General features: G+C 34.9%; 1 protein-coding gene across 4 annotated transcripts; it reads right to left on the bottom strand.

The window, feature by feature from the left end:
• Nucleotides 1-663: 663 nt before the first annotated feature.
• Nucleotides 664-19,819, bottom strand: LOC138826098 (lipase member J-like). 4 transcript variants are annotated; one of them, XM_070021129.1, is made up of 10 exons: nt 19,518-19,819; nt 16,530-16,641; nt 15,549-15,666; nt 12,610-12,808; nt 11,986-12,095; nt 10,348-10,484; nt 8,879-9,025; nt 3,686-3,757; nt 2,149-2,220; nt 664-996 (listed from the first exon to the last, which is right to left on the bottom strand). In XM_070021129.1, the coding sequence occupies exons 1-10, from the start codon at nt 19,628-19,630 to the stop codon at nt 763-765; spliced, it is 1,314 nt and encodes a 437-aa protein (XP_069877230.1). In that variant the 5' UTR covers nt 19,631-19,819; the 3' UTR covers nt 664-762. The 4 variants fall into 4 exon arrangements, with proteins under 4 accessions (XP_069877230.1, XP_069877232.1, XP_069877233.1 ...); XM_070021131.1 differs by having other exon boundaries at nt 19,523-19,611; XM_070021132.1 differs by lacking the exon at nt 19,518-19,819 and adding an exon at nt 17,731-17,806.
• Nucleotides 19,820-19,870: the final 51 nt, after the last annotated feature.

Raw genomic sequence — 19,870 nt, 5'->3', positions numbered from 1 at the left:
GTCTCTCTTGATCCTGTGCAGAGTATAATATTGCAGTAGGATGTTTTTTTCTGGTCTGGCCTGCTTCTTGTATCCAAATGGTCCTTTCTTTCAGAATATGTATGAAGTTCTCTGCTAGGATTCCAAAAAATATTTTTCCTATTGCTTGGTTATTTCCTCTTCACCTTCTTTGATACTTATTAGCCTCATACTTGGAATTGATTTCTGAAGTTCCAGAAAGCTCTTTTCATGTTTTCTTGAATTTCTTCTACATAATTACTTCTACTTGTTCAATTTGGTCTCCTCTTCCAACTCTGAGACTCTGTCTTCCACATCATCTATTCTGCCAAAGAGACTTTCTAATTTATTGTTTAATTCTGTTTTCTGCTTGGTAATTTCTGAGGGCTTCTATCTCTTTCATGTCATCACTTAGCTTTCCAAGTTTTTTTATAGATAAAGAGAGTACATATTCTTTTGAAGACAATAAAAACTAAAAACAAAAAAAAAAACTCCACCTCTTCTGTTTTAAAATTGGTCCTGATATCAGCTAATTAAATTCTGTTAAGGAACTCAATAGATGTTGGACATATTTATAATATGCTATTATCCTGCAATGATGAATACCACTGATTTAATGATAGAAGGCTTTAGAGCAAGGAAAAACTTGAAAAAGATTACTTTGTTGAATTCTTTATTTAAATATGTAAAAAATAAAAAGTGAGAAAAATAATTAGATTTGAATAGGAAGTATTTAAGTCCTTAAATACAAAATACCAGGGATGTTTATAGATTATCTTTGATAATATCAATGATTTCATGGTAAACCTGATGATAGGCATCTAATCCAAACAAAAAGTCCATGTGATTGTAATGAGAAATGGATTTGTGGTAAATGATGTTTGTGATTTCAGAATACAAAAATTTAACATCTTCAGGGTCAGCCAACAAGTCCTTCTCACCATTCCAAGTTGCAGTTGTCACGTTCATATTTGTCACATTGTACGATGGAGGAGTTGTCTAAAAATAATTATAAAAGGTTTTCACAAAATATATTAGAAACTTTACTGTTTGTGAGTGATGCATTTTAAATACTACTTTAATATAAGTTACAGCTAATTAGCTCAACAGTGGACTTATGGAAATAAGTATGAAAGCAAAAGCATTACAAGTTTCACTTAGAAAAAAAACAAACATAAATATAAAATATGAAGGTATGAACTAGTTTTGTTTTAATTCTGACTATGAAAATATTCTATAGTTTATATAAACTCTTAAGTATTGTTTTAAGTAATAATGAAGTGGCATGCAGTTATTTTGATCAGTTTTTGTGTCTGGATTAATATCAATATATATATTAATAAATTATAAATATTGCCAGTCAAGGTTAACTCTCACACCTCAATGAGTTTGATATTCAATTCCTTTTACGTATGAGAAGACCATATTGGGCCTTAAAGTTCAGCTGAGATAGAAAAACTTAAAGTCACACAGACTTGAGTTGAGAGACAAAGAGAATTTTGCCATCATACTTATATAGTTTGGTTTTTTTCTTTTTACCACCTTCTCATTAACTTCTCAGTTGTTTTGGATTATTACATGTAATAATCCTCTCTCTCCAAATAGACTACCTGGTTTTAGTGTAAAAATTTTCTCATGTCTTTTTTAAATATATACTTTTTATTGTAAAGATACTATACAGAGGGGTTACAGTTACATGAGCAAGGTAAGGAGTCCATTTCTTATTGAGTATTGTTACCCCTCCTTTGTTTTTCTCCTACCATCCCTTTTCTCCCCACCTTCCCAACTCCTCCCCCCACCTCTGCAAAGTTGTAAAGTTTGTTTCCAACATAGTGTCTTTTATTTCAACTAAATATAGAGTTGTATGTATTATAAATGCAATTATTTTTCATCTTCAGGTATGATCATTTATTCTATTTTTCAATTTCTCTAGACTAGTGCAAGTATATTTATGATTAAATATAGAAAAACATTAAAAATTATTTTGTTTGGCAATGCCAATAAGAATCTGAATTAATATAACTGCACTCTGTTGGTACTTTTCAATGTGTTACTATACTCTGGAGGTTTACAAATGATCCTTGATCTATAACAAAATTATTTGAACCAATTAGGAAGATAATGGTTATTAGTTTATATATAATAATGTACCTTATTAAAATGAACCATGTTCAGAGCAGCACTCCCCCAGTCAAAAGCTTTCAAGTGAGTAGAATATTGAAGCTGAAATAGAATAAAAAAAGTGAACAGACTATATTTAGTTTCTCCCTCCCTCCTTCCTCCTTCCTTTTCCTTTTTTTTGTAAACAGAGCTTGAATTCAGGGCCTTGCATTTTTGCTCAGATTTGCCACTCATGGCTGGTACTCTACTACTCGAGCCATTCCTCTTGTCTAGCTTTTTTGCTGGTTAATCTGAGGCTCATAGACTTTCTGTCCAGGCTGGGTCCACACCATGATCCTCAAATCTCAGCCTCCTGTGTACCTAGAATTACAGACATGAGCCAGTAGCATCTGGCCATAATTTCTTTTATTAAAACTTGCTTTTTATTTTAATAAAAATCCTTACACTATTGGAAAATAACTGAGTATAGAGTCTACTGTACCAATACACTTACCAGAAAATGAATTTCTATCAGAAAATTTCTATCAGGAAATATATTTCTATCTTCAATGAATGCTTAAATATTCCTTGTCTATACCAGATTTTTTTTGGGGGGGGGGTCTGGTCGTGGGGCCTGAACTCTGGACCTGGGCACTGTCCCTTAGCAATTCAGCTCAAGGTTGGTGCTCTACCACTTGAGCCACAGCGCCACTTCCGGCTTTTTTCTTTTTGCTTATGTGGTGCTGAGGAATCGAACCCAGGGCCTCATGCATGCAAGGCAAGCGCTCTACCACTGAGCCACCTTCCCAGCCCACCAGATGTTGTTTATCCTAGAATTCTTCCCCCTTTCTCCTATTTCATTTCCTTTTTACTAGGGCATTTTCATTAATCAAAAAAAAAATGACATTAATTTCTCTTAAGGCAGATTTAATTTCTCATTTCCCATCCCAGCTCTTTTAAATAGCTTTATTCTCTTTACAGAAAAATTCCAAAAAAGATTTTTCACAACCTCTACTTTCCATAATTATCTATTTAAGACTTATAGTAAAATACATATAAAATTAAAATTTACCATTTTAATCACTTAAAGTATATGTCAATGTCATTTGTTCAGATTGTTTTGCATCCATCTAAAACCATCTTTTAAATTTATTCCAGTAAGCCTTATGTCTTCATTTAGTGCCATGTGACAGCCAGTTTATAAGAGATAATTAATTGCAGGTTTCTTTTCCCAACTCTCAACACAATGGCACCACATTGATAGGTTGAAACCAGCCATAATAGGAATATTTATACCACGGAAACTGCCAGTCTACAACTTAAACTTTCTTTTCCCATCCCCAAAAAGGCAAGACTAATTTTGACTGACATTTACTCATAAATATATATTATATTACATTCTTTAAATTTAGAAGATCTAATAGATTATGACATTAATACATTTTTAAACAATAAAGAAATACAAAAGATATGTAATAATTTTATCATTCTAATGTGTCATTACATGGCAATAACATGGTATCTAAAAAATGGAGTAAACCATGAATGGTCCAAAATAAATCACATTGAAATCCACTATGGTTACTACCTGACTCCAATGGAGAATATTTTGAACAGATGTTCCTGCTGGATTGTGTGAAAAATAAACATCCAAACGACTCTAAAGGTTAAAAATAAACGTTTATATTTATTTCAATGAGAAAACATAATTTTGGTATTTAAAATTACTTGAAAAGATGGAAAGTCAATTTTAATAAATATCAATAATATACTTATGCACTTACTAAATTCTACAACTTTTAGAGAAACTATAATTTATTTCTAACTTATTTGATCTGTAATCTCCAACAAAAATTGATTAACTCTACACACACACACACACACACACACACACACACACACACACACACACACACACACACACTACAGTAAGTAAATATCTTTCAAAACAAGGAAGAACACAGAGGAGTTCACATTTCTGGTCCAGCATGAAAGGGGTTCAGCAGTCACCACTCTATCTTAACAAGTAAAAGGTTAAACATCCTGAAAAGTAGCAGCTCAGCTTGCATATATCCAAGAATTAAGATCTCAAGGTACAAACTAGTCTATTCCTCCCACAGAAAATTGGAGACACTAGTAGGTGAATATAGAGAATCACAACTTACTAAAACATAAGCACATATCCAAGTGAAAACCAGTAGAGAGGTTAGAAATGAAAAGAAATGGATAAATTGTTAAACAGTGTGCAAAAAGTCTGAGCAGAGCCTTGGCAGTCTTGGAAGGACATCCTTACAGATCTGTGGAGCTTTAGCAGGATCTCAGAAAGAATATCATAGAAAAACTCCTAAAGATTTAGCTGAATTGTGAATAGTGCAGCGATAAACACAACATTTTTTTTGGATCTAGACCCAGAAGTAATAAAGCTAAATCATATACAAGTTCCATTTTTAATTTTTTTCAGAAACCTTTGTAGTGGTTTCCATAGTAGCTGGACTGGCTAATTTACATTTTCACCAGCCAATAATGTACAGCTGTTCCTTTCCCCCTGTATCAATGGATGAAAAAAGAAAATATGGATATATGCTTATGTCTTTATTCAGTCATAAAGAAGAATGAAATATTTTTATTTGAAGGATAATGAGTAGAACTGGTAATTGTCATGTTAAGTGAAAGAAGCTAGTCTCACAAGGATAAGTATCACATGTTTGTTTGGGGTTTTTGTTGTTCACATGTGGAACTTGGGGTGATAGTAAATGTGGGACTATTAGAACTATTAGAAATATGGAAAGAAAAGAAGAGGTAGAAAGGAGAATTAGCAAGGGTAATGGAGCTGGGTGTGTTCATACACACCTGTAATCCCAGCACTGGGGAGGCTGAAGTGTTTGAGTACAGCCTGAATTACACAATGAGAGAGCTTGTCTCAAAAAACAAAAAAGCAGTAATATAGTAGGTGAACAGGATCAAGTATATGTGTGTGTATACAAAGAGATAAAAGTCATTATGAAGCCCTTTATTGTACAATCAGTATATACCAATAATAAAAAATATAATCAATATATAGCAATAATGAAAAATATAAACAAACAGAAAAAAGGAAAATGTCCTCGTGTTTCCAGGATGAGGGAAATAGAAGCCCTTAGAAATAGACCAAATTATACTGTTATCAGCAAGGCCTACTTTCAAGAGAAATTATTGTACCATTATTGACTAATCTATTTGAGTGTCACCACTCTGGATTAGTTAAAAATGGATTAGTAAAACATTTAAAAATACCATGCACATTAGAATTAATATGGATAAAAACTTAAAATATCTCTAAGAAATAGCATCAAAACTCAAAAAAACCAAACCATCAAACTAAAGGAAAAGAAATTAAAGCTACAAATAAAAGTAATCAAAATTTAAATTTATAAAAATTTATACAATTTAGACACAAATGGATAACGCTTAAGTTAGAAGAAATAACAATGAACTGAAACAACTCAATAGCATAAAAACAAATAACCTGATTAAAAAGTGAACAAAGGCTCTGAACACCTCAAACGACATACCAATTGACAAACTGGTTAATGAAAAATGCCCAAGTCAATCATCATGGAAAACACAAATTAAAACTACAATAAGACATGACTTCACACTGGTGTAATGGTCATAAAAAAATGAAAGATAACACGCAGGGAAGAGAGAGCCTTTGTACCCTGTTGATGATGTTAATTAGCACAACTATGATAGGAAACAGGATAGAGGCCTTACCATAAAACTGAGAATTAGCACAACTAAGCATATATCAAAAGGAAATGGAATCAGTATGCCCAAATGATACCTGAAATCCCATGTTCATTGCAATATTATTGACAATACTTAAGATTCAGAATATCAAGCTAAATGTTCTACAAATGGATAAGTGAATAGGGAAAAGTGAAATATTTGAGAATGATTATGGTATTCATTTGACAGTGCATACATATACCAAATCATTACATTATGAATTTCAAATAAAAATAATTCTGACTGCCAATAGTACTTGAGTAAAACTGAAAAAGTAAGTTATTTTGTTTCCATTGAAGCTGGAGAGCTTAAAATTTTAGAGACAAAATTTCTGACAGAAAAATTTAAACATGGACTGAACCTTTCTAAAAGAAAGATTCTATAACTTAAACTCTTGAGAAGGTATGTATTTCACTCTCTAATATTAATTCCTCCCTATGGTTAAGTAAGGTCCACTATATTGTTTAGTTTTCTGGATGGAACCTGTAGAAATTCCTTCTGTTATGCCCTAATTTGAGTTAGAATCTTTCACAACTCAAAGCACACTAAGAATTGATCCTTCTGCATGAAAAGTTGAATGTCCATGCCTATCAATAGAGAATCCGAGATGTTTTCTGGAATCTCTGCCCTGGTCAGAAATGTAAAGAAAAAAACCATCCCTCAAAAGAATTTACAATAGCTAAGATATGCAACCAACCCTGATGTCCCTCAGTATATGAATGGATCTTTATACCACATTATATGTGTGTGTGTGTGTACACACATATATTGGAATTCTATACTTCCATCAGAAAGAATGACACTGCTCCATTTTTGAGGAAATGGAAGGACTAGGAAAAAATCATTTTAAGTGAAGTAAGCCAGACAAAGAAACACAGGTCCCATGGTCTCCTTTATTTGTAATAATTAGTATACATCTAGGTTAATCTTAGCAGGTGAGCAGAATAGTTCAATAGCTATGCACATATGACCATACAAGATGATGCTAAGTGAAATGAACTCCAAGACATGGACACAAGAGGTTTTTCTTTGGTGTTGTTCTACATGATTTCTCTTTTCTTTTGTGTTTTTTTCCTCTATGGTTTAAACCCTGTTGTCACTGTATTGGATTCTAGTACCCTGGGTATTGTATATACATTTATCTGAGTTAGGGAAGGGAAGGGGAACAACAAAATGCTGAGACAAAGGACAAGTAGGAATCTATGCAATAGTGATACTCACAAGATAACATGGGGAGGGAAAAAGGGAGAAAAATGAGGGAAGTAGTAACAAGTTAGATTTATTTAACTGCAACCCCTCTATACATCACCTTGACAATAAAATTAACATTTTTTAAAAAAATTTTTATTATCTTTAAGTGGTTGTACTAAGAAGTTCCCATTCTACAAAACAGTATATGAATACAAAGTGTCTGATAACAATGTCACCCATTGCTCCTAACCCACTCTAAAATCAAGTTTTTAAAACTAAAAAAAGAATAACTCAAAATCACAATCCCCTGATAACTGTACCTAGACAGCTCAGGCTCACTCCCATTCATCTTAGTTAGAATTTCTTTCACCATCAATTTTTTTCAGAGTGTTAGAATATATGTCATGAGAAATCTCTGTCATCAAAAAAAAATAATAATTGGGAAAAGTAAAAATTCTGGATTGCTTGTTGAGCACAAATATATTATAACCAATAATGCTTTCACCTCTGGCCCAGAAGAAATACCCACAAATTTGAAGACTAAGAATATAGTCTCTAAGTTTTTCAATAATTTATGGAAAAATAAATTTCAGAGATATACTATAATTGCTAAAAATATAGTACTGGGCAAATGTAATACCCAAATTGTAGACTGGATGGATAAGGCTAAAGAATAAAGACTTTCAATTCTTCCAAACTTGTCATAATAGATGCATAAAAATGTGTGTAAAGGGCTGGGAAGGTGGCTCAGTGGTAGAGTGCTTGCCTTGCATACATGAGGCCCTGGGTTCGATTCCTCAGCACCACATAAGCAAAAAGAAAAAAAGCCGGAAGTGGCGCTGTGGCTCAAGTGGTAGAGTGCTAGCCTTGAGCTGAAGAGCTGAGGGACAGTGCCCCGGCCCAGAGTTCGGGCCCTACGACCGACCTCCCCCCCCCAAAAAATGTGTGTAAAGTATGAAAAAAGGAGGATATAAAAGTGCTACTGTTTATCTAAATGCAGAAAATCGATTTCTTAATACTATACTAAGCAAAAGAGTAAGAACTAAAAAGTCTCATATTGTAAAACATTTCTTTCTTATGCTTTTAGTTGTCTGTATAGCTGAGAATGGGTTAAGACCTTCATAAGGTTGAATAAAATCAACCTAACCTTGTAGCATTAAAATGTATACGAAAATTTAGGAAAAAAACCCACTAGATCTTTGAGTATAAACTGATTCAAATTGAGAAGCCTTTTTGAAAGCCTAAATTTAAGAACCAACCACCACCTAACATGTTGCAACTGCATCTGACAAATCTGGATTTTAAATTGCTGTGATTAACAAGTTCAAATAGATGTTTACATCTATTCTACATCTATATACTACATATACATATATACTACTATATACATCTACATCTATATACTCCTAACTCTGCCCAACAGTTCTTGCTATTCCACAACTGTTTGCCTCTGTGGGAATATGTATGAATACTAGAAACTTAAAGATAATTGGCAGGCACTAATTATAATTATTAAAGAAACAACAAGGGAGGTGTAAGATTGTTAGGAACCAAACTATAAGAGAAAGAATTGTGGGAAATAGTAACCGTTTAAGTATTAAGTCTCAACAAAGTAACATACAATAGCAACAGTTACTAAAGTTTTCCATCACAATTGCAAGTCAATACAGAAGTAAATAATCTCAGCTTGCTAAGGCAAATTAATTATATAATCTTAGCCATAAAAATCTACCAGCATATGTAGATGAATCATAAAATGACCCACAAGGCAAAATGTAAGCAAACTACAACAGAAAAAATTTTAAGTACAAGTCATTCTCACCATATTTAAGTTATCTGAATCATGTCCAAACATTGTAAACAAGGTATGGAGGCAAATCTTATCCAAAATCCGTCGTGGACACAGTTTTGAACCAAGGAAATTATTAAATGAAGTTTGAGGGAAGAAGTCTTTGTTTCCAAAAAGTGCCTGTAAAATAAATTTACCTTTATCGCATTTGAAAGACCACAGTAATTAAGAAATGGCTTGATCAGAAGGGAACCCTACTGCATTGTTGGTGGGAGTGTAAACTTGTTCAATCACTTTGGAAAGCAGTCTGGAGGTTCCTCAAAAGACTCCATATAGAGCTCCCCTATGACCCAGCAATCCCACTTTTGGGCATTTACCCAAATGATCACAAAAAAGGCCATACCAAAGCTACCAGCACAACTATGTTTACAGCAGCATTATTTACCATAGCTAAGATATGGAACCAACCCAGATGCCCCTCAGTAGATGAATGGATCAAGAAAATATGGTATATAAATATATAATGGAATTCTATGCCTCCATCAGAAAGAATGACTTCGCTCCATTTGTTAGGAAATGGAAAGACTTGGAAAAAATTATATTAAGTGAAGTAAGCCAGACTCAAACATAGGTCCCATGGTTTCTCTTATCTGCAATAACTAGAACATGTCTAGGACAAGCAGAAAAGGTCAAAAGCTATGTACATATGACCATATAAGATGATGTTAAGCGAAATGAACCCCAAGATGGGGGTTCTAATGTATTTATAATGTACTGTGTGATTTTTTTTTCTCTCTATATGTTCCTTCCCCCATGGTATAACCCCTGTTCACTGTATTTGATTCCGGTGCCCTGCATCTTGTATATACACTTCTCTAATTTGGGGAGGGGAAGGGAAAAACCGAAATGCTTAAATAGGGATACAGGTTGACCCATTGTAACAATGAGATGTACAAGACACTATGTTGAAAACAAACTTTACAACTTTGGTGGGGGAGGGGGGATAGTGGGGGAGGTGGGGGGGAAAAGGATAGTAGGGGAAACAAAGGAGGAGGCAACAATGCTCTATAGGAAATGTACTCATTACCTTGCTCGTGTAACTGTAACCACTCTATACAGTATTTTTACAAAAAAATGTATAAAAAAGAAATGGCTTGATGTGTTTACTGTGCATAAAATTAAATGAATCATCTCACCAGAGTTTAAGAAATTTAAATCTATCACATTTATACCCAGCATATTTGATCCTCAGTACATATAAAGAGAAAAACTAAGGGAAACGTTGGGAACAGAGTAGTAATTTCATCACTGGGTTTCCTCTCACAATGAAGTGTCCAAAGATAAAGTAATATTCCATTCCTTTACAAAGACAAGACTCCAGTATAAATGAAGCTAAACATCCCATTTCATACATGTGGCTGCACAAATATAGTGAAGTCTTCTTATTTTGAAAGCATTGTCATTTTAGGTAATGGACTATAGAAAAGAAAGGTAGAACATACCTTGATTACTGACTTCCACTTGATTGCCATTTTAAGTAAAAGGCATTTCATGTGTTTAATAGAAACAATTGGTGCTAAGGCAAAGAATATTTTGATTTTTTCAGCTATCTTTGGTATGGTGGCAAACGTTATAAAAGCTGAAAGAAAAAATGATATAAATTACTAAGGCAGTTTAAAGAAGCACTAGAATGTAAAAAATGATAGCATAGAGAATAAAGTTCAAAATCAGTCTCAACAATTCATTAATACATCCAGGCATTTCTTAACTTAGCAACAATTTTAATCACTAGCAGTGATACTTTATTGGTCACAGCATAATACATTTAATTAGAATTTTACATATAGCCACAAAGAATTATTTTAGTAACAAATCTGACTTAAACAATATAGCTTGAAACTAATGAAAATTACACTGAATAAAATCAGGAATATTGAACATTTGTATAACTTAGAATGATAAAAATGAGATAAAATTTTCACATTAATGAATTATATACTTTAGTTGAGAATCAGCAAACTTGTTCTAGACTTATTTTACTTCATATATTAATATGCTTGCCAGTACTGGGATTTGAATTCATGAACTTAATATGTGCTAGGCAAGAAGCACCCTACCGCTTAAACCATGCCTCTAGTCTTTTTGCTTTTTAGGTTATTTTAGATAAAGCCTTGTTTTGTTTTGTTTTGCCCAGGCTAGACTGGAATCTGCTGCCTATACCTTCATGTATCTAGGATTTCAGGCGTCTACTGTCATGCCTGACTTGTTTGCTGAGATGAGCTCTCCCTAATTTTCACCTATAATAACCTCAAATTGTGTTCTTCCTGTCTTTGCCTCCTCAGATTACAGGCCTGTAAATTAGACCACCAAACTCAGCCTAATTTGAATGTCTTTTTTAACTCCTTGCCTTCTTTTCTTTTTTTTGTGCCAGTCCTGGGACTTGAACTCAGGGCTTACGCACTGTACCTGAGCTTTTTTTGTTTTGTTTTGTTTTTTTGTCAGTCGTGGGGTTTGAACTCTGGGCTTGGGAGCTGTCCTTGTATTCTTCAGCTCAAGGTGAGCCCTCTACCACTTGAGCCACAGTCCTACTTGTTGTTTTCTAGTGGTTTATTGGAGATAAGAGTTTCACAGACTTTTCTGCCCGGACTGGCTTTGAACCACAATCCTCAGATCTCAGCCTCCTGAGTAGGTAGGATTACAGGCGTGAACCACCCGCGCCCAGCCCCTGAGCTTTTTTTCTAAGTCATCCTCTACCACTTGAGCTATAGCTTCTTGGTGAATAATTAGAGATAAGAGTCTCACAGATTTTCCTTCCCAAATTGGCTTCCAACCCTAATCCACAGATCCTCAGCCTCATGAGCTAGGATTAATGTTTTAGACATTATTATTTAAAGTAATAAATGTACAAATAGCAATCATCTTTTTTTTTGTCAGTCATGGGGCCTAAACTCTGGGCCTGGAAATTGTCCCTCAGCTCTTTGGCTTAAGGCTAGCACTCTACCACTTGAGCCACAGCTCCACTTCCAGCTTTTTCTGTTTATGTGGTGCTGAGGAATTGAACCCAGGGCCTCATGTATGCAAAGCAAGCACTCTACCACTGAGCCACCTTCCCAGCCCCAATGATCTTTTTTTTTTCATACCAATAGTAGTGCCCTGTGAATGGCCTACATAAAATATTTCTTCTTGTCCAGTTTGCTTCACTATGAAATCAATGGAAGCTGGAAGGTCATATTTAGCCATCTCATCAAAACTATAAAACAAAAAGAGAGATAATAGCACTTTCTACTATTAGTATATCAATATTTGAAGATATGGAATATGTAATGAATATGAATAAAGGCAATTCTCAACCATTTGGGGCATTATCAAAAATTTATATGGATTAAAGACTTCATGAGGAACCCAGTGAAGGAAACGTAATCACAGGTGTCTTATAATGAAATTGTGTATATGTTATGAATACACTGGAGGGACTAAACATCAGTCATGGAGGGCAAAAGTTGGTAAAGCAAGGGTGGAAGTAGTTGGCAAGGTACCAAATGAGAAAACGAAATTACTGCTGAATAATGGGAAACTAGTTCAAAATTAAACAAGCTCTCTATAATTTTCAAGCTCTACTTAAAAAAATTTAAATATAAATTTTTATGATCTCTGGAAAGTCCTGAGAAAAATGTGACACCTAAATTTTATATTATTTCATTCAAAAGAAATTTCTCAACAGACTTTTAAAAATAAAATCGAAAGTTACTTCATTTTACATTTACCTGAAAGCCCAGAACTCACTGGAATTTGTTTCTAGGTATACATGTTTCCTGGACCAGGTATTTCCTCTGCTGTTTCCCATCCACACATCATAACCAGCATCTGCCAGAATGAAGCCTAGACTGTTGTTGGGAAGACTGGAAATCCAATTGCTGGCAGAGGTAAGTAAACCATGTTGCAAGTACACAACAAGCCTTTGAGCTGGGGAGAAAATACATATAATTTAAATTTTAAATTGTGTAGCATCTAAATGAAAAGCTAGTAACTAAAATGCAACCTTTAATAATGATGGTTTGGAAGTTTTAAATACTACACAAATGAAGGTAAATCCCTAATGTTTAAGCCCACAATAGTTATTTCATATACTGATAGATATTCATGTACTGATTTTTAAGAATAAACAAATAAGCAATTAAGTCACATCCCACTTATATAAATATTAGAAAGAGTGAATAATTAAATTAAATATCTAATAATGATTTGAGTACTCCTGGATAATTTATATAACATTATATAAAATATTTCCATGCTTTTTTTCACCTTCACATTTCATTTTTAGAACTTTATGATCACATTTTTCAGACATATTCAACATGTTATCAGAATTTTCAGAGTTTCAATCTGTACTTTAAAGGTTCTTAAAAATATTACCTTTTTGGATAATGTAATTTTGGCTAGAAGGGAATCTCCATAGTGGGGTTCAAAGACAGACAAACCTACACTTTGAATAACTGACACCAGGGTACAAAAGACTAAATCATTTGATTCAAGGTTAGATCAACTCTGATTCACTTCAAGTTCTTTATCACCTCAAGCCACCAAGCTAAAGCTTACACTTCAGTAGAGATCACATCCTTGCTCTGATCTCTTCTGTGTTCCCCATAGAACTTTAGTTCATCTGTAATGAACTAAAATAAAATCCAGAAATGAAATTACACAAAGTACTTTAACAGTACATCCCATAATTGACAAAGATAGAAAAAATAGGGGAGGAGGCAGAAAGGGACAGCTGTTGCTGAGTGCCAACAACATTTCTGAAGAACAAACTGGTCAAAGTTTTGCTGTCACCAATTCAAGGCAAAAGTCATAAGGCTTCCTGGGCAGTGAAAACAAAATAAAACAAAACAAAAACCTTAGTTTCTGTTGTAAGAAAGTAATTTGAGGAAGAGTGAATTATGTGTTTTGGGTAGAACTCCTACCATATTGAGGACCACAGTACGGTTACAAAAATATCTGAGAAAAACTTCAGAAACTTGAATTTAGATTTTTCTGCATGAACTCATTTTAAGACTTGAGGCATCTTTGGCTCACTCTATGCTGCTTCAACTGTTTGTGAAAAATTACAACTATGATCTGATACAAACAAACATGGTAGCCTCATGGATAAGGGTTTGGTTTATGCCAACCCTGGGCATACAAGTTGGCAAGACTTCAAGCTGGGCACAGCATTATGCAGGAAGTGTACAATAGAGGAACAGCATAGGCTAGCTTGGACAAGAAAAGCAATTTCTCCTACCTGTAAAATAACTAATGCAAAAGTGGCTAGGAGCCATTAGAAATGACAAAATAATGGCATTTGCAGGGAAATGGATGGAGCTAGAAGAAATCATGTTGAGCGAGGTAAGCCAAGAACAAAGAGACAAACGGTATATGGTCTCCCTGATAAGTGGATGTTAAATCCAAAATGTTAGGTGATACGACAAAATTAACAGGACTTAAGAAACAAAGAACTTTCACTCATCTGGTTGAACCACTACTAAATATCCCCATGCTGCTGATCACATGTATGGTCTAGATGTGTACACTGTTATATGTTATAGACCGTGATAGGCAATTTGCTCCCGGAAAGTTAGAATGAGCTTGTGACTTTAAATGAGCATCATTATTCCACAATACTGTGAAATTTGGGAAATTATGTAATCACTTAATCACAATAAAAAAAAAAGCACCAGAAAACTAGAAGTGGCGCGATGGCTCAAGTGGTAGAGCATGAGCCTTGAGCTGAATTGTTCAGGAACAGCTCCTAGGCCTAGAGCTCAAGCCCCACCACTGACAAAAGACAAAAAACAAACAAAAAACAAACAAAAAAAAGTGGCTAGGGATGTGGCTCAAATGGTACGGTGCCTGCCTAGTAAGCATAAAACCCTGAGTTTAAACCCCAGTACTTGTCTCCTCTCCCCCCCTACCCCCCCCGCCACAAATAAGACAACAACAAATCAACAACAAAAACCCTACACTGATTGCTTTCAAATTAAGGTCTTCTGAAGAATATTTTCATATTCAAAATAAGAGTATGAAGACTGTCCTAAATTATGAGAAACACTTTTTTCAGGGAGAAAATTTTAGGAAATAATAAAGACTCTTGTCATTTATTGGGGGCAATCAGCTGAACAAGCAAATGTAATCAAATACATGTTCTACTAATAATTGGCAGATTTAAGATGATGGCCCAAATTTGGTGACAAATTCAAGGGTATTTCTCACCATATTCCTCTCATGCCAATATACTTACTATGGTGATAAAGATCCAATTTGATCAATCTGCTATTATTATAGTAGAGAATTGCACACAAAGAAAGAATTATATACTGGCTTTTTTCAAATCCAAAGAAGGAGGGTAACAATGTGGTTCTACTTCCTAAAACAAAGAAATTCTAGAAAATCAACATCTGATCATTTTGATTGATAGCTCTGATGCTGAATGTGATTAAATGGTGGAGGAATGAGTTAAGTTTTTCATGAAGAAAACTTGTGCTTCACATACTTAAAACTACTTAAACAAGGACCCAATGGGGAACCTGATTATCTTCTAAAAGCATGAAGACATATGAGAAATTAACTGTTCTCTTTATCTTAAAATACTTCCTTTCACCATGTTCTCAGATTAATTAAAAAGAAATGACTCAATAACTTCATTAATCTATCCTCAAATGAATATTACCTGAATTGTTACTGTTTGTCTTCCCATAAGGAATTCTATAAAGGCCAAGGATATAACCATCTTCTGTTACAACATTATACTCTTCATCAGGGTAACCCCAGTAGGAAATTATTTGGCTCTGGATAAAGAAAAATAAATCTTTTCAGCATAAAATTGTGATTAATTTCAATTAAATTTGCCATTTGTAACTCATATAACTTATGAAAGTTCACTTAACTTCTAGTTACGCCTCCTAGACCATTTGGCCTTATTTTCCAGATAAGATCTCCTAAGTTTTCCAGAACTGAATCAGACCCCAGTTGTCCTACATCTGCCTTCCGTGTAGCTGCCATTACTGCTATAAGCACCACTATGCTGTGATTCTTTTTCTAGATATGGTCTCACTAACTCTTTTGCCCTGGCTGACATCAAACCACAAACCTTCTGTCTCCACCTCTGAAATAGTAAGGTGCCAACAAACCCAGACCCAGCTTATGTACTTTTCCATTAGACATTTGTTTAGCTGGTACATATTTATGAAACGTACTCTGCACTAATCTTAAACACTAGGTTTTCAAAGAAAAATTCTTCCAAAACATTACTCTTAAAGAGATATCTCAAGAACCAGCCTACTAATTTTTCTTTTCTATATACTATTTCTTCACACCTGTACCTACTCATCACATGCAATTTTAAAATATGTACATCCATAAATGTTTTCATGTCAATGTATATATCTAATCTTGCATTTCAAATTTGTATGTATGTGAATATATTGGAAATAAATTGCACATCACCTATGAAGGCATATGTATACTTACATTTTTTAATCATATTAAGGCTGGGATTACTACAGAACAGTAGATGAGAAACAGTAATCTCTATCAAATATTTGCATGCAGAGACAGATATTTGCCTATAAGCCTATTGACTTAAAAATTCTAAGATTTGAAAAGTATCATTCTCTGTTATACCAGTAATTTAGATTTGTTTACAACTCACAATATTCATATTTGCTTCAGGGTTCACAGATTTTCGATCCTGAAAGACATCATGAGCACTGCCAAGAACTAGGATGGAATATATCAGCGTGAAAAGGCACCACATTTGGAATCTGTATATAAAATGAAGATAGTTTTGCAAATATAGAATATGTACTTAAATTTTTTATTTTTTTGCCAGTCCTAGAGCTTGAATTCAGGGCCTAGGCACCACCCCGAACCTCTTTGTGCATAAGGCTAGTACTCTACCAATTAAACTACAGGACAACTTCCAGCTGTTTTTTGAGTAGTTTATTGGAGATAAGAGTGTCACAGGGACTTTTCTTGCCTGGGCTGGCTTCAAACCTCCCCAGATCTCAGCCTCCTGAGTAGCTAGGATTATAGGCGTGAGCCATCAGTGCCCAGCTCTGAATTTATTTTTCTTAAACTTGCTAAATTAAAATTTTAATTTATGGAAACTTGATTACTTCCTTTTGTAACTGGGATTTAAAGGCTGCTTTTGCTAAAATTAAAATGTTTCACTTTGAGATGTTTTTGCTACATTAAATTCTGGGTCAGATTCCCATCTAATTCTGCACATGGACCTTTATCATGATGTTGATTAACTCTAGATTTACCTTGGTGAGCTTGAGTAACCCTAATTTTGTTTCTCCTAGAAAACTGAAACAATAAGAGAAACTAAGGTATTTTCAAGATTCCAAGAACAGGGAACCTTGAAGATGGATCGTGCTCTGATCACCATATGACCTGACCAAGATAGTGTGGAACTATTACTTCTCTCATTGTGTATATTATAATTCAATCATAATAGCTTATATTCAGATCATATCTATGAATGTAATTATTTTTAATTGGCATCTCCATTATATTCTTAACTCATAATGACCTTAGGACTTACTAATGGCCTAAGTGCTCTTCCTAATTTTATAAAACTATTTCCTAAACATAAAAATTAAGACTGAATATCCTCAATCAATTTGTTTGGATTAAACTTATGTCACCAACAGCCAGTTAAAATCTTTAAAAATTCTGATTTTACCACTTACAAGGGAGCTTTGCATTTTGGTTTTAGACCCCCTAAAATACCTTAAGTGTTCCATCAATTATTTATAGTTATCAATAATAAAGTGAGGAGAGACCAAGTTATACACTTAGCTGACATATTTTATATTACTACAATCAGATTATACTATAAAAATCACTTTCTGTCAAAGGAAAATTACTGAAATCATCCAAGGAGTTACCAACCAACCTATTTTTGCCTTAAGTATTAAGTATTATCCTCAAAAGTCATTTATACTTTCTTGGCAGTTAGTGGACCTTTAATTCCTGACAGTTCTAACTTTGATTCTAGTTGCCAGGGATACTGAACTGGATATGGTACTGGCTACTGGCATTAAATTCTAATAGCAGGAAAGCAATAACTACTTAAGAAAACAAGTTAAAAAGAATGATAACATCTAAGTGTGATTAGGTCAAGTTTATAGACTTCTCTTATATGATTTTTAAGCCTGAAGTTGAATGAGAACAGCTTTACAAAGATGGGAAATAAGAAGAGAGGTGGGTTAAAGAAAAAGGTAAAGGTGACTAAACAGAATAAATATTTGAACAAAGGATTATTGCAGCTGTTTTGCAGTTTTTATTTTATTTGGGTCACCCAGTCATTCCCACCTCTCCATAAAGATTCACTAGTGCCAATGGAACCAATAGCTAGTGTAGCTATGGACTAAACCATAACCCACCCCTTAGGCTGAGAGTAATAGAAAATACTAAGACACCAAGACAATGCTACTCTAGGCCTTAACAAACTAAAAGTTTAGATAAATGATTTATAAGATCATCCTATCTATGACAAGGACATAGAAACAGAGAATGAAGGATTATTATAAATTTCAAGCCAAAGTCAAGTATGTTCTATGCTTATAGTGGCATAAATAAATATTTTCCACTGCCACAGAAAGTGAGAACTTTGAGGATATATTCCAAGGACAAGAAACTTAGCTTAATCACAACACAAACATAGGTTGTGCAAATACTGCTGAATATTCCGAGTTTTCTACTTGTACAGAAGAACTTGATTCTGTATGAACATGAAAGCTATGAATGTTTTTGAAGATGACAAAAAGTGATCTACATGTTAAGTGTAGAATGTAGATTGAGTAAGGAAACCATGAAAAAGCTCTTGTAATAATTCAGCTCAGAAACTCCTGAGCTCAAGGGATGAATTACATTATTGACAATTATCTCACAACGTGCTGAAGTGAGCAAGAATGCAATGAGTAAATTTTGCTAGGCATATTAATACACTGCAATACAATTCATTGTGTAAGTTGGACTTTTCTGTTCTATAATTTGATAATGTTGTATCCAAGAAACACTAGTTTGCAATTCTATATTTTTAAGTTTGAATGTCTTCTCAGAGGACAGTGTATTCATCCATAGTTTTCTCATTCTCTTCATCTCTTTCTCCTAACATCAATCCATCATCAATTTAAAAAGTGGACTGCTTTTTAGTATTAGCATATATGTGTATATATATTTTATATGTACATATATATATATACGTGTATGCATATATTTACAGCATATTTTGATCCTCTACACCCCTCAGGGTCCTTTGCTCCCTCCCATTCATCTCACCTAGACATCTCATCTATAGAGTCTTGTCCCATATTACTAATCATGTTCAGTCACCTAAGCCAAGCTCAAGAAAGCCAAATATCACATGCTCCTTCATGGAAGCTGGACCCAAAACAACGATGGTGGTAATACTTGCCTACCTCACGTTGCTTTTTGCTGTTTCCCTGAGAACTTCTAAGATTGCTGGGTGAAGGGACCAGAGTAAGTAAGGTTCACTCTCCTTCCCTTGGTCATCATTATCATCCCTGGGAGCACAAGGATGGTTGTGGGATACAGAACTTAACTGAGGGAGAGACCCCGTGACGTACAACGTCCCAGCACGCGAATTATCTCTCATCTGAAATGATACCTTACCATCCTCACTTCACGGGACTCCAAGGAGGGAGTCTGACTTGCGATGGCTGGACTTACAAGTGTCTCTCTCGCACATGCTCTTTCCCTCACTTGCCTGGAGGTGGCCATTCAGACCCTGGGACGTCAGTCAGCCGGCGGGAAGCCCGGATGGCGGCGCCCCCTGCAGGCCTTCGAGGAGATGGCCCGGAGCGCCGCGGTGACGGGCGCGGGCCGGGGCCGGGCGTGCAGGGCGCGGGGGACCGGCGCAGGCAGGTGGGGCGCGGGGGACCGGCGAAGACAGACGGGCCGGGTGCCGCCGGCGCGGGCAGGCAGGGCCGCCATCCCCCCCAAAGCTCGCCGCGAGCCTCC

This window comes from Dipodomys merriami, unplaced genomic scaffold (assembly GCF_024711535.1).
Source record: "Dipodomys merriami isolate MVZ:Mamm:240054 unplaced genomic scaffold, mDipMer1.0.p SCAF_14, whole genome shotgun sequence".
Taxonomy (NCBI): Eukaryota; Metazoa; Chordata; class Mammalia; order Rodentia; family Heteromyidae; genus Dipodomys; species Dipodomys merriami.
This window is presented reverse-complemented; position numbering and strand designations above follow the sequence as displayed.